Here is a 26,787-nt window from a genome sequence, read left to right as displayed (position 1 = left end):
GTGCCCGGCTTGCTTTGGGCTGGTGTCCCCTCTACCCCCGTGTGTCCCCCCGTGTCCCCCCCTCGGTTGCTGTCCGTCCCACCCCCCGCTCACGCTCGCTCTGGGTCTCGGTTCAGTATTTTGTAAGATGTCACCGATGTTCGTCCTTGTATAAATAAACTGTTTCTGGCAATACCCGCCGGCCCCCACTGCCTTTGGGGGGTGGGGAGGGTCCCCGTGTCCCTGTTCCCATCCCTTGGTGTCCCCAAGGCTTCCTGGTGTCCCCTTGTGCCTCGGTTTCCCCACCTACAGCAACTGGTGCAGGGAGGGGACCACCGTGTCCCCCCCAGCGTGTCTGGAGGGGCTCTGTCCGTCCCTGTCCCCCCCCCCACTGTGGCTGGGGGGGCTCTGTCCCCCTCCCAGCCCTGCCCTGGGACCCCCTAGCTCTGCCTGTGCGCCCCGTCTTTGCAGGACTCAGCCCGGTGGGTTGGTTTTGGTGCTTTATTTGGTAAGAAACGAGGTGACCCCCCCGCCTCCGGTGGTATAAGGGGGGCTCCCGGCGTTGGGGGGGGGGGGTCCCATCCCTGCTCCAGAGAGGGGAGAACTGGGAGAACTGGGGCAGCTGGAGGTAGGGGGGTGGCAGGTCAGTGACCCCCGGGCTGGGGCTGTCCCTATGCTGTGTCCCCAGACCTGCTGGGCACGGGGCACCCCCAGCTCTGCCCCCCCGGGGGGGTCCTGCTGCCCGGGGGAGGGGGGACAGGGCTGTTAGTGCAACAACTGGGGGGGCCTGGAGGGGTTCCCCTGGCCTGAAGCCACCGGCGATGGGCACAGCAAAGGGCAGAGCCGGGACGGGGGGTGGGAATCAGCGGGAGGGGGCGGGGACTCCCCAAATCGGTGGGGGGGTGGTCCCTGGGGACGAGTGAGGATGAGCCGGGACCCCCTACTTAGTGAGGGGTCCCAGGGGGCGGGTGAAGGTGAGGATGAGCTGGGAGAGGTGCAGGGACCCCCCTAATCTGCACTGGGGGGGCCCCGGGGCAGGTGAGGGTGAAGATGAACCGTGACAGGAGGGGGATCCCTACTCAGTGTGGGGGGTCCCTGGGGGCAGGTGAGGATGAGCAGGGACTCCCCTCCTCAGTCTGAGGGGTCCCCGGGGGCAGGTGAAGGTGAAGATGAGCCAGGGCAGGAGGGGGGACCCTGGGCGCAGCTGAGGATGAGCCAGGGCAGGGAGTGGGCACCCCCCTACTCAGTGGGGGGGACTCTCAGATGAGCCGGGGCAGGTCAGGGATCCCCCTACTCTATGAGGCCGAGAACAAGCCAGAACAAGGGCGGAGGCCTCCTAATTGGTGTGGGGGGGGACTTGGGAGGGCTCCAGGAAGTTCCTGAGGGCGATGACGAACCGGGGCAGGACGGAGACCACCAGGAAGGGCCCGGCCGCGTAGTGCACGACCACGTGCCTGTACAGGGCGGCCGCGTCCGAGGGCCTGGGCAGCCTGTGCACCAGCTGCAGGGCCAGCAGGGCCAGCACCGTGCTCGCCACCCGCAGGCGGCCATCCAGGAGCTGGTCCTCGTCCCGGCGGCGCAGGGGGGTCTCGGCGGCCAGGGCCAGCCCCAGGGCACTGCCCACCACCCGGCACAGCGAGGCGAAGGGCCGCGTGTCTGGCCGCAGCCACGCCGGGTCCGAGCACCAGGCGCTGGCCAGGCGGAGGGACCTGCGGGGGGGGCTCCGCGGTTGGTGTTCCCCCCACCCCAAAAAGGGGCTGGGGGTAGGTCTTTGGGGTAGCCCCCTCCTCAAATGAGTTGGGGGTAGGTCAGAGTGGATCCTGACAGTCTGGGGGGCAGATCCCTAGGGATAGCACCCCCCCCCATCCCCAGATGTCTGGGGGCTGATCCCTGGGGATAGGACCACCCCCCACCTCCCAAAAAGAGTGTAGGGGGCTGATCCCTGGGGATAGGACCACCCCCCACCTCCCAAAAAGAGTGTAGGGGGCAGATCCCTGGGGTTACTCCCATCCCAAAATAGTCTGGGGGCAGATCCCTGGGTATAGTACTCCCCAAAGAACAGCCTGGGGGTAGATTCCTGGGGTTAGTACCCCCACACACATCCCAAAAACAGTCTCAGAGGAGATCTCTGTGTAGCCCCCTCCCCAAATGGTCTGGGGCAGATCCCTGGGGCTGTTCCCCCCAACACCTCCCAAAAACTGTGTAGGGGGCAGATCCCTGCAGTTAGTCCCATCCCAAAATGGTCTGGAGGCAGATCCCTGGGGCTGTTCCCCACAATAGCCTGGGAACAGATCCCCGGGGATAACCACCCTTCACCTGGAGGGGCTGATCCCTGGGGATACCCCCTTCCACCCTGGAAGGCTGAACCTGGGGATACACCCTGCCACCCTGAGGGGCTCATCCCTGGGGATACCCCCCTCCACCCTGGAACACTGATCCCTGGGGATATCCCCCATCCTCCCTGGGCGCTCACCAGTCGAGGTCGATGCCAGCAGCCGTGGCCAGGCTGTGCAGGGCCAGCGCACTCAGCATCAGTACCACAGCCACCGCCACGAAGAACCGGAACACGCGGAAGTTGGGGGGGCAGCGCTGCAGCCCCCAGCCCAGCGCCGACCCTGGCACAGGGGACAGGCAGGTTTGGGACTGGGATGGACTGGGAAAGGGGCTCGAGGGAAGGGGAAGGTGCCCCCAACACCCTGAGCCAGGATGGGGTGTTGGGATATGTGTGCCCCCCACTCCCCTCACCTGCCAGGATGCCGGTGACCACCTGGTGGGGGAAGTGGGCCAGGACAAAGATCCGGGAGAGCCCCATGGCCACCAGGAAGAGGATGTAGGCAAGGAAAGGGATCAGCCTCAGCACCCGGCTGGAAGGGAACCGGGGTCAGTGATGGAGGGAGGCAGCCCCTGGCTCCTGCTCTGGCCAGGCAGGGCAGGACTGATCCCACCGAGCAGCAGGAATGGGTGAAGCAGAGGTGAAGAAGGCAAGAAAAAATGTTAGGGGGGGGTCTCACAGCCTCTTCCTGAGCTGCCAGGACATGTGTCCCCCTGGAGCTGCCCTGCTGGGAGGGGAAGGGATCCTACTCACCCCCTGCTGAGGAGGGGTCCCACATCCCACCCGCCTCTTCCCAAAGGTGCTCTGGAAGCTTCCAAGCACTGCCCATCCCAGACTCCCCCTGCCACCAAGGAGGGGTCCCACATCCTATCTCCTCTTCCCACAGGTGCTCTGGAAGCTTCCAAGCATTGCTTTCCCCATCTTAGGACTCATCCGGCCCACCTCCCTCTTCCCAAAGGTGCTCTGGAAGCTTCCAAGCTCTGGTTTCCCCATCCCAGACTCACCATGCCCACTTAAGAAAGGTCCCACATCCCACCTCCCTCTTCCCACAGGTGCTCTGGAAACTTCCAAGCGACAGTTTCCCCATCCCAGGACTCATCCTGCCTATCTCCCATGGGTGCTGCCTGCCAAGGAGGGGTGCCACATCCTATCCCCTCTTCCCACAGGTGCTCTGGAAGCTTCCAGGCGCTGCCCATCTCAGACTCACCTGCGAGTGCTCCGGGCCACCTCAGCTGTCAGTGCGGTGACAAGTGGCCACAGGGCCGCCCCGGGGATCATGCAGTGGCCTGAGGGGCTCCCTGGGTGGGGGGAAGCACATGGAGGGTCGGGGGAAGCTTGTCCCAGCGGGATGAGAGCTGGGAATGTTGAGCCTAACCCTGCCTGCACCCAGGGATCCCTCCTGGCTGGGCCTGGAGGCTCAGGGATGGGGATGGAGCCGGTGCCCGAAACTCCAGGCACGTTTACAGGGAGCCCAGGTGTAGCAGTGACATTCCCAGACTCTCCCGTGGGTTTCCTGGCCCCGGAGCCGTTGGTGCCGCAGGGCTGTGCCAGCGCCGGCGGCGTCGGACCCGCTCCCTGCTGCTCCCTCATATTTCCTGGCTGAGGAACGGCTTTTCCCGCTTCCAGCCCGGCATTCCTGCAGGGGTGGAGCCTCCTGGCTCCTGTGGCTCCTCCCCAGGGATCACCGGGTTGTCCGGGACACATGAAGGCTTCACTTGTGACTCACCTGGTCCCGTTTCACAGGTGACCGGGAACTGGCGCAGTGGTAACTTCTCCAGCTCCTCCTGGGAGAACAACCCGGACTCATGGATCCACCAGTATGGGCGTTCCCCAAACAGGAACCTTGAGGGATGGAAAACACGGAGCCTTCCCACCCATCCCAGGGGATCCAGGAGGGCAGGATCCCTGCACCCATCCTGGGGGATCCATGAGGGCACAATCCCTGCTACCCACCCCAGAAGACCGGGAAAGGCAGGATCCCTGCCACCTATTCCATGGTATTGGGGATTTGGGAAGACAGAATCACTGCCAACCATTCTGGGATTTCCAGGGATGAAGCCAGAGTGGGATGGCAGGATTCCTGCACCCATCCTGGGGGATCCATGAGGGCAGGATCCCTGCACCCATTCCAGGGGAACCCAGCATGGAGCCACAGCAGGAGGGCAGGATCCCTGCCACCCATCCCAGAGGATTGGAAAGGGCAGAATCCCTGCCACCCATCCCATGGTATCTGGGGATTTGGGAGGGCAGAATCACTGCCAACCATTCTGGGATTTCCAGGGACAAAGCCCCAGCAGGAGGGCTGCCATTCATCCCAGGATTACCAGGGATGGAGCCACAGCAGGAGGGCAGGATCCCTGCCACTCTTCCCGGGATTTCCAGGGATATATCCACGGTGGGAGGGCAGGATTCCTGCACCCATCCCAGGTGGCCCATGAGGGCAGGATCCCTGCCACTCATCCTGGGATTGCCAGGGATGGAGCCACAGCAGAAGAGCAGGATCCCTGGCAGTCCTGATGCCTCCCGGGGTTTTCTCTGCCAGGGATTCCTGGCAGATGCCTGGGGCAGCTCGGGTGACCCTGCGGAATGCTGCAGGGAGTCTGTGCCCAGAACTCCGGGAGTTTCCCTGAGCTGTGTCCCCATGCCAGTGCCACCCCCAGTGCCACCCCCAGTGCCACCCCCTCACCATTTGAGGACCACGTTGAGCCACTCGGCCACGAGCCCGATCCAGAGCACCATAAGCCCCACCCGGGCATCCAGCCCGTGGGCCAGCGGGAAGCAGAAGGTGTAGATGGATTTGGGATCGAAGTGGGATGTCAGGTAGACCCAGAACTGCTCCAGCCAGGGCGGCCCGGCCTGCAGGGCCAGGGCTGCCCAGATCCCGGCCTCGTGCAGGGCATCCATGGCACCCGGCTGGCACATGGGGACAGAGGTCAGCTGGGCACAGATCCCTTGGGAATCCCCCTGGGAAGGGGCTGGGAGGTGGCTGGATCCTGAGGGAATCCCTTGGGAAGGGGGTGGGAGGTGGCTGGATCCTGAGGGATGGGATGTCTTGTGAAGGGCCCGGGAGGTGGCTGGATCCCAAGGGATGCCTTAGCAAGAATCCAGGGAGTCATTCACCACCTGAAGTTTGCCCACAAGGGACTTCCAAACTTCTGCTTGGGGGGTCCCAGCAGAGCAGAGCTGGGAGTCAGGGATGGGGGCCAGGGCAGGATCCTGGGGGAATCCCTGTGGGAATTGCTGGAGCAGCCAGGTTGCTCCAAAGAGCCCTGACCTCCCTGGGGACTCCTTGGGGTCTTCCCTTGGAAAGTTCCTTAGGGTCATTCTGGAGCAGGCCCGGGGTCTCCCTGGGGTCTTCCCTGGAGCCAACCTGGGGACTCTTTGGGGTTTCCCTGGGGTCTCTCTAAAGCAGATCCTGGGCTTCCCTGGGATCCCTTTGGGGGTCTCTCTGGAGGAGGACTGGGATGTCCCCTGAGACTTCCCTGGAGCTGACCTGGGGTCTCTTTGGGGTCTGTCTGTGGTCTCAAGCAGGGAAACTCCTTGAGGTCTTCCTGGAGCAAGACCAGGGTCTTCCTAGGGGCTCTCTGGGATCTCTTTGGGGTCTCCCTAAAGCAGGTGCCAGATCTCTCTGGGCTCCCTTTGGGGTTTCCCTGTGGTCTCAGGCCTGGACCCTCCCAGGGCTCTCCCTGGCTCAGACCCCGAGATTTCCCCGAGGCCTCTCTGGGGTCTCCCTGGATCAGACTCGGGGTCTCCTCGGGCCTCCCTTGGCCTCTCAGGCCCGAGGCCTCCCTGGGGTCCCTCTCACTCCAGACCCGCGACCTCCCATTGCCCGCGTGACCCTCTGAGACGCCCTGCCGCGCTCCTCGCCGCTCCCCGCTCACCCCGGTGCGGTCGGGCGGTACCTGCGGGGGGGTCTCCATGTCGGGGGAACCCCCCAAACCGTCCCTCCCGTTGCTCTCACAGCCCCTCTTCCGCCTACAACTCCCGACGCCCCCCGCGGCACCGCGCGCTGACGGCGGCGCGGGCGGGCCAAACCCCGCCAGGCGCGGGGGAAGGGGGACGAGACCCCGCGGGTGCTCGACCAATCACGAGGCGGGGCGGAGCAGATCGGCGGGGCGGAGCGCCAATCCCCGCCCTCGCCGCCGAGGCGGCCCCGCCCCCCGCCGCGCCTGGGCCGAGGCGAGCGGAGCCGCGGGCGCTGCGGGCGGACAAGATGGCGGCGCCGGGCGAGTACTTCAGCGTGGGCAGCCAGGTGTCCTGCCGCACCTGCCAGGAGCAGCGCCTCCAGGGCGAGGTCGTCGCCTTCGACTACCCCAGCAAGATGCTGGCGCTCAGTATCCGCCCGCCTGTGTTTCGTCCCGGTGGTCCCCGGGCCCCCGCCGCGGCCCGCCCGGGCCTCTGCGGCCCGCCCGATATGATGGGGGGGGGGCGGTGAGGGAGAGAGGGAGGGGAAAGGGGAGGGAAGGGATGAGGGTCTGAGGGGATCGAGATGGGCGGCGCCGGGGAGGGGTTTGGGGGGGAGCGGGGAGACCCCCGAGGAGGGAGTGGGGAGCGCTGTATTGGGGTGAAGGGGGTGCCCTACAGGGGGATTTGGGGGGGGAGTGGGAAGTCTCTTATTGGGGCGAATGGGGGAGTGTGAGGAGCCCTGATTTGGGGTGAATGGGGGGAGTGGGGGATGTCCTATAGGGTTTTTTGGGGGAAGTGAGGAGCCTTGTATTGAGGTGAATGGGGGGGTGTAAGGAGCCCTGTTTTGGGGTGAAGGGAGGGAAAGGGGGTGCCCTCTAGAGAGGATTTTGGGGGGAGTGAAGAGCCTTGTATTGGTGTGGTTGGAGGGGAGTGAGGAGCCCGGTTTTGGGGTGAATGGGGGAACAGGGTGTCCTATAGGGTTTTTTGGGGAGGGAGTGGGGTGATCTGTGTTGGAGTGAAGGAAGGGAAAGGGGATGCCCTATAGAGAGGTTTTGGGGGGGAGTGAAGAGCATTGGATTGGAGTGAGTGGGGGGAATGAGAAGCCCTGTATTGGGGGGAAGGAAGGGAAAGGGAGTGCCCTATAGAGAGGTTTTTGAGGGGGAATGAGGTGTCCTGTATTGGGGTGAATGGAGTGAATGTGGTGTCCTATAGGGGTTTTTTTGGGTAGGGGAATTGGGGAGCCCTGCATTGGGGTGAGTGGGGGGTGGTGTGCCCTATAGAGTTTTTTGAGGGGGAATGAGGTGTCCTGTATTGGGATGAATGGGGTTGGGAGGTTTTGGGGGAGAGTGAAGAGCCACTGTGAGGTTATTGGGGGAGGCACCATATAGGGAGGGTTTTTTGAGGGCGAGTGAGGAACCCTGTACTAGGGTGAATGGAGCGGTGTGAGGAGCCCTATATTGGGGTTAAGAGGGGGCAAGGGGGTGCCCCATAGAGTTTTTTGGGGGGCACTGGGGAGCCCGGTATTGGGGTGAAGGAGAGGGCAAGAAGGTGCCCAAGAGAGGTTTTGGGGAGGAGTGAAGAGCCTTGTATTGAGGTGGTTGGGGGAAGTGAGGAACCCTGTATTGGGGTGAGTGGGGGAGTGAGGTGTCCTATAGGGTTTTTTGGGGTGAAGTGAGGTGCCCTCTATTGGGGTAAATGGGGGGGCAAGAGGATGCCCTATAAAGAGGTTTGGGGGGGAAGTGGGCTGGTTTTGGAGGAGCCCTTTAGTGGGGTGAATAGGAGAGAGTGGGGAACCCTTTAGTGGGCTTATTAGGGCAAAGTGGGGTGTCCTATAGAGGTTTTTTGGGGGAATGGGGCACCCTGTAGGGTAGTTTTGGAGGGAGTGAGGAGCCCTTTAGTGAAGTTACTGGGTGGGAGTGCCTTATAGGGAGGTTTCGGGGGACTCAGGAGCTCCAGAATGGGGTTATTGGGGAGCCCTCCAATGGGGTTTTGAGGGGGTGGGTGCCATGTAGGAGGGTTCTGGGGGATCCCTGTAGGGGATTTGGTGGGGGTGTAGCTCCATAAGGACCTGGGATCGGGGGTTTCCCACAGGGCTGGAGGGGTTTTTGGGGGGACAGGGGCACCCTGTGGAGTTCAGGGAGGAGGAGGGAGGTCTTGAGAGGGGGCAGATTTTGGAACCCTGGGGGGTTCCTGGAAGGGGTTGGGGACCTATTTTAGGGTGCAGAGAGGGCACAGAGGGGTCCTGTGTGGTGGGCAGGGCCTGGGGGGGTCCAGGGAGGATGGGGGAGGCCTGGAGGGGTGGGATCCCATAGGAAGGGGGTCAAGAGACCCCTGTGGGGGATTTAAGGGGAGTCAGAATGAGGTCTGAGGGTTGGGGGCTGCAGGGGGGTGTAGGGGGGATTTGGGGACACAAGTGGACTCTCCAGTGTGCTGGGAGAAGACCTTGGGAAGTGAAGGAGATGAGGGGGTTTGGGGGTGCTCTGGGCCCCCCAATGTATATGTATTTGTATATGCTTTTGTTTGGAATCTGCAAGGAATGGGAAAAGCCAAGGGCTGTTGGAAAACTGTGGAGGGACCGTGGAGAGAAGGAAAAGGGGGTTCTCAGCCCTGGGTCTGGGGTTGGAGTTCTGGGAGCCCAAGGGTGAGTTCCAGAGGGAACGAGGGGCAGGGAGAGGGGTTTGTGGCAGAAGCTAAACACGATGGGAAAAGCCTCCCTGGGTGCCTGGGATGTGGTTGGAGTTGGAGGAGCTCCCAGATGCCACTGGGGGCAGCAGGAAAATCCAAGAGGATTTCCAACAGGTGTCTCAGTGCTGCTGGTCTGCTCCAGAGGGGACTGAGTGCTCCCCTTCTGGCTTTTCCCTGAGCCTGGCTCTTCCTCATGCCAAAGCTGGGATGCTCCAGCTCATCCTCCTGAAGGAAGAGACCGGAATTCTGTGAAGGAATTCCCTGGCATCCCTTGCTTTCTCATCATTATTGAATGGCATTTTTTAGGGAGGGCTCCACCTTGGGCTCACGGGGGGCTGGGAGAGAGGAACTGGGACTTCCACAAGGATCTCTTCCATGAGGAGATGGTGTTGGCATGGAAGAGGGTCTCCATGCTGTGCTCCCTACTCTGTCCATCCTCATGAGAACAGATAGTGCAGAAATCCGTGCAGTCCATGAATTGTCAGTTCTGGAAGGGGGTGGGGGTATTTGCAACAGTGATACCAACCTCGTGCGTGAGGGCAAGGAGGCCTTTCCTGGGAATTCTTTTCCATCTAGGTGAGGGAATGCTCCTCTGGCTGAGCCACTTCTTGCCAGAGGAAATACTCTGGTGTAAAAAGTGCAGATTTGGTGGTGCTGGTTCAAACCAGTGACTGGGCTGTGCTGGGTAGGGCTGGAAAACTCAATCTGGAGTCAGGAAAACTGGGATCAGCATTAAGTAACCCCAGAAAGAGACTTGTGGCTTTCCTGGGATCATGGATGACCCCAAGCTTGGCTGGGCAGGGACACGGGAGTGGAGGAACTCACTGGCAACCAAACCTTCTCCTGGTTTGCTCCTGGGCTGTGTCAAGCCCATAAATACCTCCCTCTGGATTCGTTTTCCTTAATTTTCCCCCTTCCAGAATGCCCTTCGTCCAGTGGGAAGCCCAACCACGCAGACATCCTGCTCGTAAACTTACAGTATGTGTCAGAAGTGGAAATAATCAATGACCACACGGAAACGCCTCCCCCCTTAGCTTCCCTGAACGTCAGCAAGGTAGGGGGGCACTGGGAATTCCCTCCTCCTGCTGGGATCGGGGGGGGATTGGGCGCTGGAACTCACCTGCTTCCATCGCAACTGCCCATAGTTCTATTTTGGGTCTGGGTTTGGGGATTTTGGATCTGGGTTTGGGGATTTTGGATCTGGGTTTGGGGATTTTGGATCTGGGTTTGGGGATTTGGGATCTGGGTTTGGGGATTTGGGATCTGGGTTTGGGGATTTGGGATCTGGGTTTGGGGATTTGGGATCTGGGTTTGGGGATTTGGGGTCTGGGTTTGGGGATTTGGGGTTTGGATTTTGGGTGGGTTTGCGACCTGGATATTGGGGATTCTAGATCTGGATTTTGGATGTTTTGGGACCTGGATTTTGGTGGGTTTTGAGACTGCATTTTGGCACTTTAGGACCAAGATTTTGGGCATTTTGCATCTGGATTTTGTTGGCTTTGGGTCTCAGTTTTGTCGGGTTTAGGCCCTGGATTTTGATGGGTTTGGATTTTGGTGGGCTTAGGGTCTGGATTTTGGGACAATTGGCCCTGGATTTTGGCAGTTTAGGCCCTGGCTTTTGGGCATTTTGGATTTGGATTTTAGCCATTTTGGGCCCTGGATTTTGGGTATTTTGGGTCTGGATTTTGGTGGGTTTAGGCTCTGGATTTTGGTGGTTTTGGGGCCTGAATTTTGATAGTTTTGGGACCTGGATTTTGGGCATTTTGGATCTGGATTTTGGGTGGGTTTGGGGCCTGGATTTTGGTGTTACAGATCTGGATTTTGGGTGGTTTTGGGGCCCGGATTTTGGTATTTTGGGGCTCTGGACTTTGGGTGACTTGTGTCTAGATTTTGGACATTTTGGGTCTGGATTTTTGGTGCTTTGGGGCCTGGATTTTGGTATTTTGTGTCTAAGATGATGGCATTCTGGGGCCTTGATTTTGGCATTTGGGGTCCAGATGACAGTATTCTGGGACCTGGATATTCTGGTATTTTTGGGCCTGGATTCTGGCAGTTTGGCTCTAAGTGATGGTGTTTGGGGCCTGGATGAAGCTGAGTGGTGGCACAGCAGACAGGAGGGACAAAGCACATGTGGATTTTGAGGAATCCCTGGAATGGGATCGCTGCTGATTCCCAGCAGTGCTGTCAGAGAAAGGGAAGGTGACCCCAAGCCCTCGGTGCTGGGATGAGTCTAGGTGTGGGGCCTGGCTGTAGGGGTCTCAGCTGTCACCTCCTCATCCCACAGGGACACTTCTCCCGGTGGTTGGTGTCACACAGATGGCACCAACCGGGTGTCCGTCCCTTCCCGATGGATTAGGGTTAGATTAACATATCGGAGGAGGTCTCGGGTGACACAGCTGTTATCAAGATGTGACTGTTGACTGTCACTGGCATCACTGGGAGCGCAGCCCAAGGGGAAACCCCTCAGGAATTCCAACACTCTGGTCTTTTCCAGCATCCACATAATTGTGGGGAAGTAATGGATGGTCGTTTTCCAGCCACTGGAATGTCCATGTTCCCAATCCAATGGCAGGAGAGGGGTTCTGAGAGGCTCTGACCCCACGTTTCCTTCCCCATGGATGCACAAGCATCTGGTGTTGCTGCAGGATTGGAGTATGGATGGCTGATTCTGGTTGTACTGGGAGAAGATTTCAGAATTTGGGGTCTGGATTTTGGCGTTTGGGGGTCTAGATGGTGGTGTTTTGTGTGTTGGCACAATGGGAATTGTGGTGCTCCAGGTGCTCCTCTGGAAGGCCCGAGAGAGGAAGCAGAGAACCTCGCCTGGTTCTCAGTGGAGAGAGAGTGTTGGGAGCAAAGGCTTGGAAAACAACAGGATCCAGAACCCCTGTTGGAAAGGGATGGGGGGCAGTGGTGGGAGGTGATCCCCCAAGCTGTGCTTGGCACCTGAGTGGGATAAGGGGCCATTCCGGCTTTGGGAGGCCCTGGAATGGCCCTTGGTGGCCCTCACCCTCTCCTTGTGCCTCCTGCTGCGTATTCCCGTCATTCATCCAGAGGGAGCAGGGAAGTGACTCATCCATTCATTCCACCTCACACAAGGTGTGTGTCCCTATTCCAGCTTTTCCAGCAGCCCCGGAGATGCTCCCTGCAGGGGGAATACTGGGATTCCTTGGAATGCTTGAATCCAGAAGGCTGGAGAGCTTGGTGGTTCTGATCTGTTTTTTGTTGGGAAACATGGATGGGTAGGGAGATGAGGAGCACAGGGATGGATCCTGATGGAAATGCTGGGATGCTGCCCAGGCTGGCAGCTCTTCATCCTCACCTCTCTGGTGTTTCCAGTCTTCCCCCGGTGGCCTCTTACCAGGGCTGTTCTCAAATCCCAAATCTGGATGCCGCAGCTGCTGGAAGAGCATCCCAAGGCCTGGGAAAGAGAGAGGCTTTGGATAAAGTGAATCTAAATCTCAGGCTGGGGAATGGTGATCTGCCGGATGGAAGGGGTCTGGGTGGGAAGGGGGATCTACTGGCTGGGAAGAGGATCTCTGGGAAGGGGATCTATCTGGGAAAGGTATCTGCTTTGGGGAGCTGAGCTGGGCACGGCAGAGGTGATTCCCAGTGCTCAGGGCCACAATTCCAGTCCATCCCAGCTCAATGGGGGGAAGCTTTGACACAGGTGATGGAGCTGGGGGCAATCTCAGTTCTCCAGCCTTGGGGCATCCCCCCCAGATGGACAAGGGGTTGTGGCATCCCCACAGACAGCTGGGGATGACGTGGGGTGCAGGAAAATTCCTGTGGAATGTTGTGGTCAGTTTGGAAGCCTGACTGGTGGTCTTGGAATGAGCAATTCCCACATGGAACGGGGTGGGAGGCTTTGGGGACTGCTTGTGCTGGGGGTGAGGAAGGATCCCATCCCTCCTGAGGTTTTCTTTGCTCCATGGAAGGCTGGGAAACACGTGGGGAGCACCCCAGTGCTCCTTCAGTGACTCCTCCTTCCCTGGACATGGAGAGAAGACGTGGGATGGCTTGGACAGGGACACCTGTCCCTTGAGAGCACAAAAGTGTCCCCAGTCAGTGGGAGCTCGGGCTTTCTGTATCCAGAGGGGCTTTGGAAGGGGTGGAACCCCCCTCACACAGGAAGCCAGTCCAGCTTGGGAAGCAGGGAGGTTCCAGGAGGAGGAAGAGGAGGGGCAATGCTAATGTAGCTCTTCTACTGTGGCAGCTCCAGCTGGAAAAAGGCCCAGGAAAAGGTGGCTGGTCCAGGGCTCCTGCCTCCACGCACTGTGTCCTTCTCCTCCCACATCCATGAGATGCCAAGATTGGGCTTTCCTTTCTTTATTCCAGGACCCTGTGTGGAATCACACTTCCCCACACATGGATGCAACTCCCAGATAACCAATTCTGTCCTTATTTTGGGAACAGAGTAACTGCTCTGGGATAAAGTTCCCCATCCTCCTGTGTGGAGCATTTACTCCCAATGTAATGGTTATTCCAGGCTCCTCTTCCCCATCTCCATCACCCGAGAAAACCAAGTAGTGAAGGTGGTTTGGACCTAAAATGCCAGAATTATTCTGAAAAAGGCCGAGGGGAAGGGATAGGGGGATGTGAAAAGGTGACACCCACATTCCCCAAATATCAGGGGGATGCTGGCAGTACCTCAAAAAAGGAATTAAGGCTGGAATTGTGCGGAGAAGGGATGGTGGGAGGGTGGGGATGTCACATTTGTTGTTATCCTGATTTAATGGGGAGTGGCAGAGCTGTGCCTGGGGGGGTCCCTTTGTCCCCTCAGAGCTCCGGGGTGACACCCAGCCAAATTCCCTCTCCCTGTGTTCTCCCAGCTTGCCAACAAAGCACGGACGGAGAAGGAGGAGAAGATGAGCCAGGCATATGCAATTAGTGCTGGTGTCTCCCTGGAGGGGCAGCAGCTCTTCCAGACTATCCATAAGACGTAAGTCCCTTCCCTCGGGATCACTAGTCCCTCCCACGCTCTGTTTTGGGGTCACTCGTACCCTTTTTTGGGGGGAATTCCCATTGCTTGGTCCCTTGGGTTTGCCATGGAATGGTGCTGATGTGTGTCCTGGGATGTGCTGGATGGAGCCATGGAATCCTCAGGGAGGGAAGATGGCTCTCTTCCTGCTCCCTGCCCCTTCCTGGCACATCCCATCCCCTTGACTCCCATCCCTCTCTAGTTGGATACCCTGGAGCGACTGAGGGGCTTTTTACTCCCCCTCAGTGAGACACTGCAGGGCAGGTGGTGGCTTTCCCAGGTCAGGCAGCATTCCCTGATCCCGTTTTTCCCTCCCCTGCAGCATTAAAGACTGTAAATGGCAGGAGAAGAACATAGTTGTGATGGAAGAAGTCGTTATTGCTCCTCCGTACCAGGTGGAAAACTGTAAAGGCAAAGAGGGAAGCGCCCTGAGTCACGTACGGAAAATAGTGAGTATGGGGAGGACTGGGGATACTGGGAATACTGGGAGGGTGTCACAGCCCTGGGGACACCTGTGGTCCATCCCTGGGTGGGCTCCAGCCCCTCCCGGGCATCGCCTTCCCGCTCCAAATCCCCTTCCCATCATTTTTTGAGTCACATCACAAAATAGTGAGTACAGGTTGGGGGAGACTGGGGACACTGGAAGGGTGTCACATCCCTGGAGGCCCCTGTAGCCCATCCCTGGGTTGGTTCCAGCTCCTCATGGGGCTCTCCAGCCCCTCTTGTGGATCTCTTTCCCACCCTGAATCCCCTTCCCACCCTTTTCTGAGTCACATACACAAGAATGAGTAGGGACTGGGGAGACTGGGAATACTGGCAGGGTGTCACATCCCTGGGGACAGCCAGTATTCCTCCTTGTTTGGTCTCCAGTCCTTCCTGGTGATCTCCAGCCTCTCTTGGACATCCCTTCCCATCCCATGGATCCCCTTCCTGCCCCAGATCCCCTTCCCACCCTTTTTTTAAATACATTAAATAGTGAATAGGGACTGGGGGGACTGGAGACACTGGTTATACTGGCAGGGTGTCACATCCCTGGGGACACCTGTGGCCCATCCCTGGGTAGATTCCAGCCCCTTCCCACCCCATATCCCGTCCCCACCTTTTTTTTTTCCCCCTAAACACATCTCTTTCTCCCCCCATCCCACCCTTCCCAATGCAGGTGGAGAAACATTTCCGGGACGTGGAAAGCCAGAAGGTCCTGCAGCGTTCACAAGCACAGCAGACACAGAAGGACACGTCCCTGTCATCCTGAGGCCATCTCGGGATGAGATCACCCTGTCCCCGTTGTACCCTCCCTCCCGGGAGGCGGCGCCGGGGGCACCTTCACGCTTTTATTTCCTTTTTTTTTTTTTTTTTTTGGGGGGGAAAAATCTCAACTCAAATTCCAACTTTAAGAACTTAAAAAAAAAAAAAAAAAAAAACGAGAAAAAGAGAATAATTTAAAAGCTCCTCTTCACGCATTACTTGACTAACAGACTTTGGTTTTTCTCTGCCATGTTTTCTCCCCTCCAGCAGGGCAGGCTCTGTTAATTTTATTTTTTGGCTTTTTTTTTTTCCTTTTTTCCTCCCAGTTTCTACCTTTCCCTCTCCCCACCCAAAAAACGCCCAAAAAATAAAATTACAAGCTCACTGCGGTGGCCAACCCGGGACCCTCGTGACCAACATGGTCTCGTTTTAATTTTGTTTGCACAGGGCAAGGCTTGAATTAGTCTTATTTTTCTTATCTTTAAATATATATATGAATATATATTAAAATGTTCTTTAAATATTTGCTTCTAGCAGGATTGTGGCAAAAAATCCCCCCTAACGCCCATCCCAGGATCATCCAGAACCTGGATTTGGGGTTCCCCCCCCGCTTATTTCCTTTATGTTTTTAATTTTTTTGCCCTTTTTCATTTAGTTTTTAATTTTTTTAATTTTTTTTTTGCCACAATCCTCTCCCTCCCCTTTTTTGTTTGATTTTTTTTTTTTAAAAAAGCAAAAAACAAATGGATCAAACTCAAAAAACAATTCAAGCCCTGCCTTTAGGAGAGTTAAAGATTAAAAAAAAAAATTTAAAAAAAAAGAAAAAAAAAGGAAAATTTTTTAGTCTTGTTTAGCAAAAAAAAAACAATAAAAACCCGAAATTTTTTTAACCATCACCGGCGTCTGTTGGGGCTCAACGGAGGGGGCGGGGCCTCAATGGAGGGGGTGGGGCTTAGGGCGAGGGGGCGGACCTTGGAGTGGGGGTCAATTTCAATGGAGAGGCGTGGATTAGGCACAAGGGGCGTGGCTTAGGAGGAAATAAGTCATTGATGGGGCAGGGCTTAGGAAAGGGGGTGGGGCTTGGGGCAGGGTTAGGGCTCAGGGCAGTACTTCCGGCGCGGCACTTCCGGCGGGACGAGCCCGTGATGGCGGCGGGCCGCGGGTGGCGGCGCCGGGCGCTGCGGCTGCTCACGGCGGGCGGCGGCGTCCTGCTCACCCGCTTCCCCTTCTGGCACTGCTTCAGCGGCCTCCTGCTCTGCGCGGAGCGCGCCGACCTGCGCCGGTGCGGGGCGGGGCGGGGTGGGGAGAAGGGGAGGGGATAAACCTGAGGGGGCTGCGGGGTCTGGGAGTGGTTGTGGGGCTGGGAGGGTCTGGGGGTGGTTGTGGGGTCTGGGAGTGGTTGTGGGGGTCCCGGTGCTGTGAGGGCCTGGGGGTGATTCTGGGGCTGGTGTGGGGCTAGGAGGGTCCGGGGCTGGTTGTGGGGTTTGGGGCTGATGGGGGACTGCGGCGGGCTGGGGGTGGCTGTGGGGTGTGGGGCCATGAGGGTCTGGAGGAGAGCCCAGGGGATCTGGGACTGGTGTGGGGCTGAGGGGCCTGGAGGGGGCTTGGGGCTGATATGGGGCTCTGTAGGGCCAGGGGAGGGTCCTGGCAGAGTTGGGGAGTGAGGGAGAGTTTGGGGTGTCCGGAGAGTTTGGGGGGCTGGGGAAGGGTTTTGGCAGAATTATGACTTAGGGGAGGGTTTGGGGGGTCTGGGGTGAGCCTGGGGGTGCCCAGCCTGCCCAGGAGCACTGGGCACACCCTGGAGTTGCCATGCCCGCAGGAAGCCGGACATCCCAGTGCCCTACCTGTATGTGGACATGGGAGTGGCCGTGCTCTGTGCCAGCTTCATGTCCTTCGGGGTGAAGCGGCGCTGGTTCGCCCTGGGGGCCGCCCTGCAGCTCGCTGTGGCCACCTACGCCGCCCACATTGGGGGGCACGTGCACTATGGCGACTGGCTGAAGGTGAGAGCCCCTCCGTGGGCCGTGACAGACCCCCCAGAGCCCGGGGGGGTGCGGTGACAGTGACAGTGACCCCCCCCAGGTGCGGATGTACTCCCGGACCATTGCCATCATCGGTGGGTTCCTCATCCTGGCCAGCGGCGCCGGGGAGCTGTACCGGCAGAAACCGCGGAGCCGCTCCCTGCAGTCCACAGGCCAGGTGTTCCTGGGCATCTACCTCATCTGTCAGGTACGAGGAACACATCCCTGCCCCGCTGCTGCTTGGGGGATGGAGCCACAATTCCGTGGGGAGAAACCTCCTGGGGTGGGTGTTTCCAGTGCCACCACGCCCCAGCCCCAAATTGTCACTGAGAGAAGCTCAGGTGGGTGTTACCAGCGGTACCAGTGCCCCACACCCCAGCCCCACGTTGTCCCTGGGAGAAGCTCAGGTGGGTGCCACCAGTGCCACCAGTGGAACCATTTTCCCCTATTGTCCCTAAAAGAAACCTCAGGGCACTGTTACCAGTGGTACCAGTGCCACTACACCCCAGCCCCGTGTTGTCCCTGGGAGAAGCTCAGGTGGGTGTTCCCAGTGCCACCAGTGGCACTTTGCCCCCTGTTGTCCCTGGGGAAGAAGCCTTGGATGAGTGTTGCCAGTGCCACCACTGGTACCAGTGCTACCACACTCCAGTTCTCCCATTGTCCCTGGGGGAGAAGCCTTGGGTGAGCGCTACCAGTGCCACCATTGGCACCAGTGCTACCACAGTCCACTTCTCCCATTGTCCCTGGGGGAGAAGTCTCCAGTCAGTGCTACCAGTGCCACCACTGGCACCAGTGCCACTACACTCCAGTTCCCCCATTGTCCCTGAGGGAGAAGTGTTGGACAAGCATTTCCAGTGCCACCATTGGCACCAGTGCCACCCCCCATTATCCCTGGGGTACACCCCTCACTATGAGTGTCCCCAGTGCCACCCCACTTCCCCCTTTGCCCCACCAGGCCTACTCCCTGCAGCACAGCACCGAGGACCGCCTGGCCTACCTGGACCATCTGCTGGGAGGGGAGCTGGCCCTGCAGCTGCTCTTCCTGCTCTATGGGCTGCTGGCCCTGGCATTCCTGTCGGGATACTATGTGCGGGCAGCTGCCCAGGTGCTGGCAGTGCTACTGCCCCTCGCCATCCTGCTCATCGATGGCAACCTGGGGTACTGGCACGCCGCCCGCCGCGTCGAGTTCTGGAACCAGATGAAGCTCATTGGCCAGAATGTCGGCATTTTTGGGGCTGTGGTGATCCTGGCTACCGATGGATGAGCAGGAAAACTGCAAGGAAGGGGAGGGAGAGGGACGGGGTTTTTTTTTAAGGATTGCCGCTATTTATTCATTGGTTTTTTTGTTTGTTTGTTTGTAAATACTGTATTTGATAATTTTGGCAGAGGTCAGGGCTCCTGAGGGGGTGTGGGGGGTCCTTCCGGGGGGGTGCCAGCCACTGTGTGGTCACAGCCCCTCTCCCCGCTGAGGGGTGTCATTGGCCCCCCCAAAAAAAGTGTATTTTTACTGATGAAAGGAGAAGTCTTTTATGTCATTTCCCCGGGGGAGCTTGGCTGTTGTGTGACGAAGGGTGGGGGGCTGCAGCTTTGAGGGTTTGAAGGAAAAACTATTTGGGGGGGCTTGGAAGGGGAGCTGCTTTTGGGGAGGATGCTTTCGGAGGGCTTGGAGGGAGCTGCTTTTGGGGGAAACTGCTTTGGGGGGAACCGTTTTTGGAGGTTTGGGGGAGATGCTTTTGAGGGGCTTGCAGGGGGGAGCTGATTCAGGGGAATCCACTTTTGGGAGGTTTGGGGTGAACTGCTTTGAGAGGAGCTGCTTTTGGGGGGCTTTGGGGGGAACTGCAATATGGGGAGAAGCTTTTGGAGGCCTTGGGGGGGACTTCAATATGGGAAGATGCTTTTGGGGGCCTTGGAGTTGGGGGAGCTGCTTTAGGGGAGCCACTTTGGGGGCTTGGAGGAGGGGCTGCATCAGGGAAGCTGTTTTTTGGGGTCTTCAGGCAAGGTGCTCTGGGGGGCTTGGAGTGGAGCTACTTTTGGGGGGAGCTGCTGTGGGGAGAGAAGTTTTGGGAGTTTGAAGGGGGAGCTGCTTTGGGGGGCTCAGAGGGGAGAGAAGCTACTTGAGGGGCTTGGGGGGGAGCCAGTGTGAGTGATACTGGGTGTTCCCCTCCTTTCAGTGGGGAAACTTGGGCAGGGGGGTGAGGGGGGTCCCAGGCCGGGTGCCCTGCCCATGCCCACCTGGGTTGCTCAGCTGGTGGGTTATGAGTGTTCTGGCATGGGGTGGGGGGGCCCGATTGGCACCCCCCCAGAGTCCCCACGGGCTGTGTCCTCGCTGCCCCCACCCTGTCACCTGGCTGGGCAGGTGTCCGTCCCCCCCTGCCCCCTCCGGAAAAGCAAACAGGGCTGATAAGGGGCTTCCTCCGGGGTGGAGGGAGCCCGGGGGGGCCCTAATGCGCCTCCGGCGGAACCGGGGCCATAAAGCGCGGGGAAGCGGCAGAGCCCTGTTTGCTCGGGGTGGGGGGGGCACTGGGGCTCTTCACCCTCCCAGGACCCCTCCTCGGGGCTGCAGCCACGCACCTTCACCCCCAGACCCTCCTCATCCTCCTCAATGCCCAGTGGAGAGATGGGGGGGCCCCCCTGCCCTGTCCCCTTCGGGGTCCCACCTCTGCTGAGGGAGCCCCTCCACCACCTCTGTGTCCACCCCCTTCCGCTGGCAGAGCCATCCTGTGACCTTTGGAAAATGGCTGTTTACCGTCACTCGGGATAAATGGGGCAGAAAGTCCTCGTGTCCCTTCCCCGACCCCCCCCCCCCGGGGGGCTGGGGGCCACCCGCACCCCGATATCTCCCCCGGCCGCGGCTCGGGGACGTCTGTTACACAACGCGGTGACATTGCCGCTGTGGTGGGGGTCGGTGGGGCTGTGGGGGTGGTGTGTGTCCTCCCCGAACGTCAGGGTGGCTGAGACCCTTCTCTCGGGGCTCTCGTCTGCTGGGCAGATCCAGCCCCGCTGCCTCAGTTTCTCTGCACACCTGTCAGGACGCTGCGGGGGGTCCGGAGCCCCCTCAATCCAATCAACCCCGCATCGACCGCGGGGACGTGAAAGGTGCCGGCCTGGGGGGGCTGCGGGGGCTGGGGGGGCTCAGCTCCCCGCCTCACCCCAGGCTGCCGTAAGCCCGGCACCGCCCGCCCGGGGCAGCGTGCACCCCCCGCCCGTGTCCCCGCACACTGGCGCGTGTCACACCGCGGCCACGCCACGGGGGTGACCTCCCCCCGGGGCTGGGGACCCCCCCGGGGCTGGAACCCCCGCGGAGGACTGCCATCAGCCGTGTCCCTGCCGCCGCTCGCCGGGGTGGCGGCCGGGGCAGGAGTGGGGAGCGTGTCCCCTCCGGCCGGGACTGGCACCCCGCGGGGTCCCGTGTGCCATGTCCCCTCCAGCCGGGCTGGTGGCGCCCCGCAGGGTCCTCGCTTAACCATGTCCCCACCATGCGGAACGGTGGCACCCCGCGGGGTCCCCAGGAGCTTTGTCACCTCCAATCGGAGCAGTGGCGCGACACCGAGCCGTGGTGCACACAAGCCGTGTCCCCTCTATCTGGGCCAGTGTCACCCCGCAGTGTCCCCCCGAGCTGTGTCCCCTCTTTCTGGGCCGTTGTCACCCCGCAGTATCCCCTGAGGAGACGATCCGTGTCCCTTCCATGCCACCGGCTGGAGATGCGGCTGCATCTGGCTGGGACCATCCCGACGTTTTTGGGGACTCCCTTCTGCCACCTCTCCCCATCCCAGCACCCACAGGGTGGCTTTGGTGGTCTCTGCCCGGTGGGCACCTTCCCACCGGGTCCCTCCGTGCCTCAGTTTCCCCAGGAGCCGGTGATTGCTCCTTAATGGCAAATCCATACCGGATTAGTGTTCCCGGTGCTAGAGGCTGGAAAGGGCACCTCATCCGTCCTGGGGGCGGTGACAGGGATCGATGGCGGTGGCGGGGACAGCGGTGACAGCAGCTGTGGTGGCGGAGGCTGTGGTGACAAGGACTTCGTGCCCCGTCTGGGGAAACTGAGGCAGCCGCGGCTTTGGGCTGGGACTGTCCCCTGCACTGTCCCCCGTGGGCAGCTTTTGCCAGGGCCGTGGGTGGTATCCCATGTGCTATGTCGTGGCTGTACTGTGTTTGTGTCCCTGGGTGTGGCTGATGTTCCTGTGTCACACTGTCACATCCCGAGACTGTCTTGGGGGCAGATGTGTGTGCCGTGGTTGTGTGTGACATATGTGTCCCTGTGCCATGGCTGTGTTACTTTTGTGTCCAGTTGCTGTAGCTGTATGTCACATCTATGTCTGTGTGCCATGTTCATGTGCCAGGTCTGCCTGTCATGTCTGTGTTCATGTGCCATGCTTGCATGTCACCTCTGTGAGATGTCCTATGCCATGGTTGTGTCACATCTGTGTCCATGTCCCGTGTCCTTGTGCCATGGCTGCCTGTCACTTCTGTGTCCTTATGATATATTCAAGAGCCCTGGCTACGTCACATCCATATCTGTGTCCCATGCCCATGTGCCAAAGCTGTATGTCACATCTGTGCCATGGCTGCACGTGACATGTGTGCCTGTGTGCCATGGCTGCCTGTCACACCTGTGTCCACACACCATGGTTGTGTGTCACATCTGTGTCTGTGTCCCGTGTCCTTGTGCCATGTCTGCCTGTCACCTCTGTGCCCGTGTGCCCCAGTTACATGTCACACCTGTACCTGTGTGCCATGTTCATGTGCCCTGGTGACATGTCACATCTGTGTCCGTGTCCTGCGCCCATCTGGCATTGCCACATCTGTGTCCTCTGGCTGCGCTCGTGTCCCCATGTTCCCATATCTCTGTGTCCCAGCTATGCCCCCCATGCTCTGTCCTCCCCAGCCCCTCGGGGTCCCAGGCTGGGGTGCTCTGCTGAGGGATGGTGACAAGGTGCTGGCCGGGGGTGGTAGCGGGGGGGTCGCCGGGGTCCTGCGTGCCCATGGGTTGGTCACGCATGAGGGAGGAGCCAGGAGCCCCCTCCGAGGCTATAAAACCCTGGGCGGGTCGGGGAACTGCCGTGTCCCTGGCACTGTCACCCCACTGCCAGGCCCTGCCTGTCACCTCTGCCTCTGCCATCGTGAGTGCGGGGACAGGACTGAGGTCCTGGGGGTCCCTGAGGGGAGGCTGGGATCCCAGGGAGGGAGAATCACCCCCCTCCCTTGGGGACATGTGGCGTCCCTTATGGGGAGGTGTCCCTTGGGGTGGACGTGGGCGTCTGGGGTCCTTTTGGGTGGGACAGCCCCTTTGGGACACTGTGGGGGTCTCTGGGACATGGGAGGGTCCCTGGAGGGAAGCAGTCTCTTGAGTGAGGCTGGAGTCCCAGGTGGTGGAGGGACACATCCCTTTGGGGGACAGGGGGGCATCCTGGGGGTGTGACATTCCCATAGGGATTGGGGTCCTTGGGGGTGAGATATCTCGGGGGAATGGGGGTTTGGTGGGGGACAGAGCAGGGTTGGGGGTACCCAAAGGTCATGGGGATAGCTGAGGGTGATGGAGGTGACCTATAGAGGATACCTGGCAGTGACAGGGGTACCCCAAGGTGACAGGGTACGCGGGGACGATGGAGGTGACCCACACGAAGCCGCAGCCCCCCCTCGCTCCCGTGTCCCCGCAGATGGTGCTATCCCCGCGGCCGTGGCACGCGCTGGTGGCCGTGTCGCTCTGCGCCCTGCTGTGCTTGGCTGCGCTGACGGCCGCGTACCCCGCCAAGCCCGAGAGCCCCGGGGACGACGCGTCCCCCGAGGAGATGGCCCGGTACTTCTCGGCCCTTCGCCACTACATCAACCTGGTCACGCGGCAGAGGTGAGCGCGAGTGACCGTGAACGCATGTGGGCGAACCCCGCGGTGCTCGTGCAAGCCCCTTTGCACGCGCGAGTCTCCATTTTCACGCCCGTGCCCGTCCTTGTGCGCCCCCGGGGGCTCCGGCGGTTCCTCCTTTGCACACTCGTGCACACCCCCGTGGGGTCCCCGTTGCACGCGCGTGTGCCCTGTGTCCCGCAGGTACGGCAAACGCGCCAGCCCCGACGCCGCGGTGACGGAACTGCTCCTGGGGGCCGGCAGTGACAGGTCAAGGTGAGTCTCCCCGTCCCTGTCCCCACCGACCCGCGCACAGGGACAAGGGGCTGCACCGGCCCCCACACCCCGGGGTTGTTTGAGGTCCCAGGGGGATTTGGGGGTCTCGTTCCCTCTTTTCTCACATCAGCTCTTCCCGGCAGGTACGACGACGACTCCGCATGGTGACGGCACCCCCCTCCAGTCCCTCTGTCCCCCAAACCCTCCCTATCTCTCCACGTCTCCCCAGGGGACCCAGGGCCAGTGCGGGACCCCCCTCTGGAGGGTCGGGAACCCCCAGATCCCGGCCCAGGGGCGTCCCGCTGTCGGGGGGGGCCCCGACCCCATCCCCTCCCCACCGCTGTTGGGGGGGTCCCGCGTGGTCCCTGCACGCCCCCGCAGCGGCAATAAAGACACGATCGTGGGCACTGCCGGGTTTGTGCTGTGTGTGGGGGGGGCGCCAGGGGAATACAGGGGTACAAGGGGGATGGAGAGGTGCAGGGAAGGATAAAGGGATGCAGGGAGGATGTAGAGGGAATGGAGGAGTGCAGGAGGGATGTAGGGGTGCAAGTGGGATGAAGGGGAGGAGGGGAGTGAAGAGGGGATGGAGAGGGGAGGGGATGGAGGGGCGCAGGTGGGATGGAGGGTGTGCAGGAAGGATGAAGGGGGGGATGCACGAGGGATTCAGGGGTGCAGGGAAGGATGGAGGGATGCTGGGGGGGATGCAGTAGGGCTGGAGGGGTGCAGGGGAAGATGGAGGGGAGAGGGAGGGGTGGAGGGGTAGAGGGCTGTAGAAGGGAAGTGGGAGGAATTGAAGGATGCAGGGGGTATGGACGGGTGCAGGGAGGATGCAGGAGATATGGAGGGGTGCAGGAGGGATGGAGGGGTGCAGGGGGGATGGAGGAGTTGAGACCAGGTGGAAGGAACAAGGGACAGGACATCCTTGGGTGCAGGGACGGGGGGTGGAGGGGTGGGTAGAGATGGGGGGTGGGAGGGTTGAAAGGGGGAAGTGAATGGAGGAGTGGAAGGGGGTGAGGGATGGGGGCTTGTGGGAGAGGGGTGGGGAGGGAGAATGGGGTACACTGGGGCACACTGGGGTTGGATACTGGGGTGCACTGGGTGTGGGGTAAGGTGGGGGCAGTTCTGGGGGGTACACTGTCGATGGGTGTTGGAGTGCACAGGGAAACTGGGTCCCCTGAGGCCGAGCGTGGGGCTGCAAAAGGTGTGGGGGTGTGCTGGATTTGGCGGTGTGCTGGGGGGGCTGTGATGGTCCTGGAGCTCATGGGCCACAGGGGGACACTAGTGGTGGGTGCTGGGGTGGGGGTATGGGGTGCACTGGGTGTGGGGTGCACTGGGTGATGGGGTGCACTGGGTGTGGGGTGCACTGGGTGTGGGGTGCACTGGGTCCTGGGGTGTGCTGGGTGTGGGGTGCGCTGGGTGTGGGGTGCACCAGCAGTGGGTGCAGAGGTGCACTGGCTGTAGGAGGAACTGGGTGTGGGGTGCACTGGGTGTGGGGTGCACTGGGTGTTGGGGGGTACTGGTAGTGGTGCTGGGGTGTACGGGTAGTGGTGCTGGGGTGTATGGGGGTACTGGGGTGCACTGGGTGTGGGGTGCATGGGTAGTGGGTGCTGACACCCACCGTGGGGTCCCTCCGCACAGGGACTGCGACCATCAGGGCTGTGCCAGGGCTGGGGGTTCCCCGTCCCTCTGACCCCCCACCTGGCCATGGTGGGAGCAGGGGGACAGCCACGTCCTCAGGCATGGCCTCAGTGGGGGGTGGCTGTGTCTCCCCTGCCCCAATGCCTCTATCCCTCTGTCCTTCTATCCCACCCCTCACCCCAACATTGCCCACCTCACCCCCTTGGCCCTCCCACCCCCCTGTCCATCTGTCTGTCCCTCCAGTGTCTCCCTGTCCCACTCCCCATCCATCTGTCCACCCCTCCCACTACTTCCCACCCTTGTACCCCACCAGACGCCCTGACTGTCCCCCCCTAATCCCTCTGTCCCCACAGCTGTCCCTTTGTCCATCCCCGATGCTGGACACCCATGTCCATATCCTGTCCCCCCACGGAAGCCCCCCCAGCCCAGGGTCAAACATTAACCAGTGTTTTGCAGGGGCCACCTGTCCCTGTCACCCCCCACGATGGCCCCTGTCCCCCCCGGCCGAATGGGCACCTGGCCACAGGTGCTGCGTGGCAGGGTGACATCAGGGGGGACAGGGGGATATAAGGACCTGCACGGCAGTGGCAGCAGTGGCACCGAGGAACCGGGGTGTCAGGTGCGTCCTCTCATCCCGCCGTGTTCCCTTGTCCCGCTGTGTCCCTGTGTCCCCACCCGTGGAAGCAGGTGAGTGGGGCCGGAGGGCTGTGGGAAGGTGGGGGTGCAGATGTGAGCAGCGGGTGGGCGTGTGATCAGTAGGGTGTGTAAGGGGCTGGAACGTGTGGAGGTGTGAAACGGGTGTGCACGCCCCTGTGCAAGGCCAGGAGTGGGGGTGAGTGTGCGGGGGTGGGACCCGGGTGGGCATGGGAGCGCGCGGGTATGTGCATGTGGGAGCGTGCGGGTATGTGCATGTGGGAGTGTGTGTGTGCGCGCGCACGTGTGTGTGTGCGCGCACGTGTGTATGTGCTTGAGTGTTCACACGTGTATGCACATGTGAGTGAGTACATGAAGCGTGCAGGTGTGTGCGTGTGCACGGTGAGGCAGGCATGCCCTGACATGTGTGTGCTGCAGGAGGGGTGGTCTGTGTGGGCGTGTGGAGCAGAGATGGGCGTGTGTGAGTGTGCAAGGGTGGTGCATGCTCTGATATGTGCATGTGCATGTGTGTGCAGCCAGGAAGTGTGCACAAGTGTATACGTGTGTATGTGTGCAGCTGGGTGGTGTGCATGTGTGCGTGCATGTGTGTGCAGCCAGTGCTGTGCCTGTATGTGTGCAACTGGCTGGCGTGCACACACATGTGCATGTGTGTGTCTGTGTGCGTGTGTGTGCAGCCAGGTGACGTGCTCGCGCGTGTGTGTGTGCTGTGCACTGTCCACATGTGTGTGCAAGCACACAGTGCTGTCCACAGCCACATGTGTGCTGTGTGCTGAGCACACAATGCTGTGTTTGCACATATGTGCATGCCACGTGCTGTGCACACACGTGTGTGAACACACAGTGCTGTGTTCAAGTGTTGTGTGATCCGTGTGCCATGCACACACGTGTGCTCACAGCTGCCCTGTCCCCAGCCATGTCTCCCCGCTGGCCGCCGTTGCTGCTGGTGGCCTGTGCGCTGGCGCTGCTGCCGCTGCGGCCCCGCGCGGCCCCGGCCCAGCCCACCTACCCCGGCGACGACGCGCCCGTCGAGGACCTGCTGCGCTTCTACAACGATCTGCAGCAGTATCTGAACGTCGTGACACGCCCCCGGTGAGCAGGGCCCGCCTGTCGCGATACGCTCCCAGTCACAACACCCTCCCTGCTGCGACGCGCTCTGTATCGTGACACGTTCCCCGTCGTGACACACTTCCCTCTGCGACACACTCGCCATTGCAACACGGTGTGCTACCCATTGCAA

At 60.6% G+C, this 26,787-nt stretch overlaps 4 protein-coding genes across 5 annotated transcripts; 3 read left to right on the top strand and 1 right to left on the bottom strand.

Annotated features, from left to right (window-relative positions):
* Positions 1 to 466: 466 nt before the first annotated feature.
* Positions 467 to 6,312, bottom strand: G6PC3 (glucose-6-phosphatase catalytic subunit 3). Of its 2 annotated transcripts, none has more exons than XM_027738898.2 (7): positions 6,214 to 6,312; positions 4,998 to 5,224; positions 4,038 to 4,153; positions 3,519 to 3,609; positions 2,725 to 2,843; positions 2,453 to 2,594; positions 467 to 1,688 (listed from the first exon to the last, which is right to left on the bottom strand). In XM_027738898.2, exons 1-7 carry the CDS (start codon positions 6,229 to 6,231, stop codon positions 1,316 to 1,318), a joined length of 1,086 nt encoding a protein of 361 aa, XP_027594699.1. In that variant the 5' UTR covers positions 6,232 to 6,312; the 3' UTR covers positions 467 to 1,315. The 2 variants fall into 2 exon arrangements, with proteins under 2 accessions (XP_027594699.1, XP_027594698.1); XM_027738897.2 differs by having other exon boundaries at positions 6,193 to 6,293.
* Positions 6,313 to 6,463: 151 nt separating this feature from the next.
* On the top strand, positions 6,464 to 15,804 carry LSM12 (LSM12 homolog). Its single transcript, XM_027738900.2, has 5 exons — positions 6,464 to 6,645; positions 9,823 to 9,956; positions 13,732 to 13,841; positions 14,203 to 14,329; positions 15,040 to 15,804. Exons 1-5 carry the CDS (start codon positions 6,525 to 6,527, stop codon positions 15,130 to 15,132), a joined length of 585 nt encoding a protein of 194 aa, XP_027594701.1. The 5' UTR covers positions 6,464 to 6,524; the 3' UTR covers positions 15,133 to 15,804.
* A 456-nt stretch (positions 15,805 to 16,260) lies between these two features.
* Positions 16,261 to 18,662, top strand: TMEM101 (transmembrane protein 101). The gene is made up of 4 exons (XM_027738890.2): positions 16,261 to 16,407; positions 16,945 to 17,125; positions 17,205 to 17,351; positions 18,099 to 18,662. The coding sequence occupies exons 1-4, from the start codon at positions 16,271 to 16,273 to the stop codon at positions 18,405 to 18,407; spliced, it is 774 nt and encodes a 257-aa protein (XP_027594691.1). The 5' UTR covers positions 16,261 to 16,270; the 3' UTR covers positions 18,408 to 18,662.
* A 4,061-nt stretch (positions 18,663 to 22,723) lies between these two features.
* LOC113997242 (peptide YY-like) lies at positions 22,724 to 23,669 on the top strand. Its single transcript, XM_027738895.2, has 3 exons — positions 22,724 to 22,988; positions 23,187 to 23,258; positions 23,402 to 23,669. The coding sequence occupies exons 1-3, from the start codon at positions 22,747 to 22,749 to the stop codon at positions 23,424 to 23,426; spliced, it is 339 nt and encodes a 112-aa protein (XP_027594696.1). The 5' UTR covers positions 22,724 to 22,746; the 3' UTR covers positions 23,427 to 23,669.
* The last annotated feature ends 3,118 nt before the right edge of the window (positions 23,670 to 26,787 follow it).

Source organism: Pipra filicauda, unplaced genomic scaffold, assembly GCF_003945595.2.
Source record: "Pipra filicauda isolate LSUMZ 115617 unplaced genomic scaffold, ASM394559v2 scaffold586_size332294_pilon, whole genome shotgun sequence".
In the NCBI taxonomy this organism is placed as follows: domain Eukaryota; kingdom Metazoa; phylum Chordata; class Aves; order Passeriformes; family Pipridae; genus Pipra; species Pipra filicauda.
This window is presented reverse-complemented; position numbering and strand designations above follow the sequence as displayed.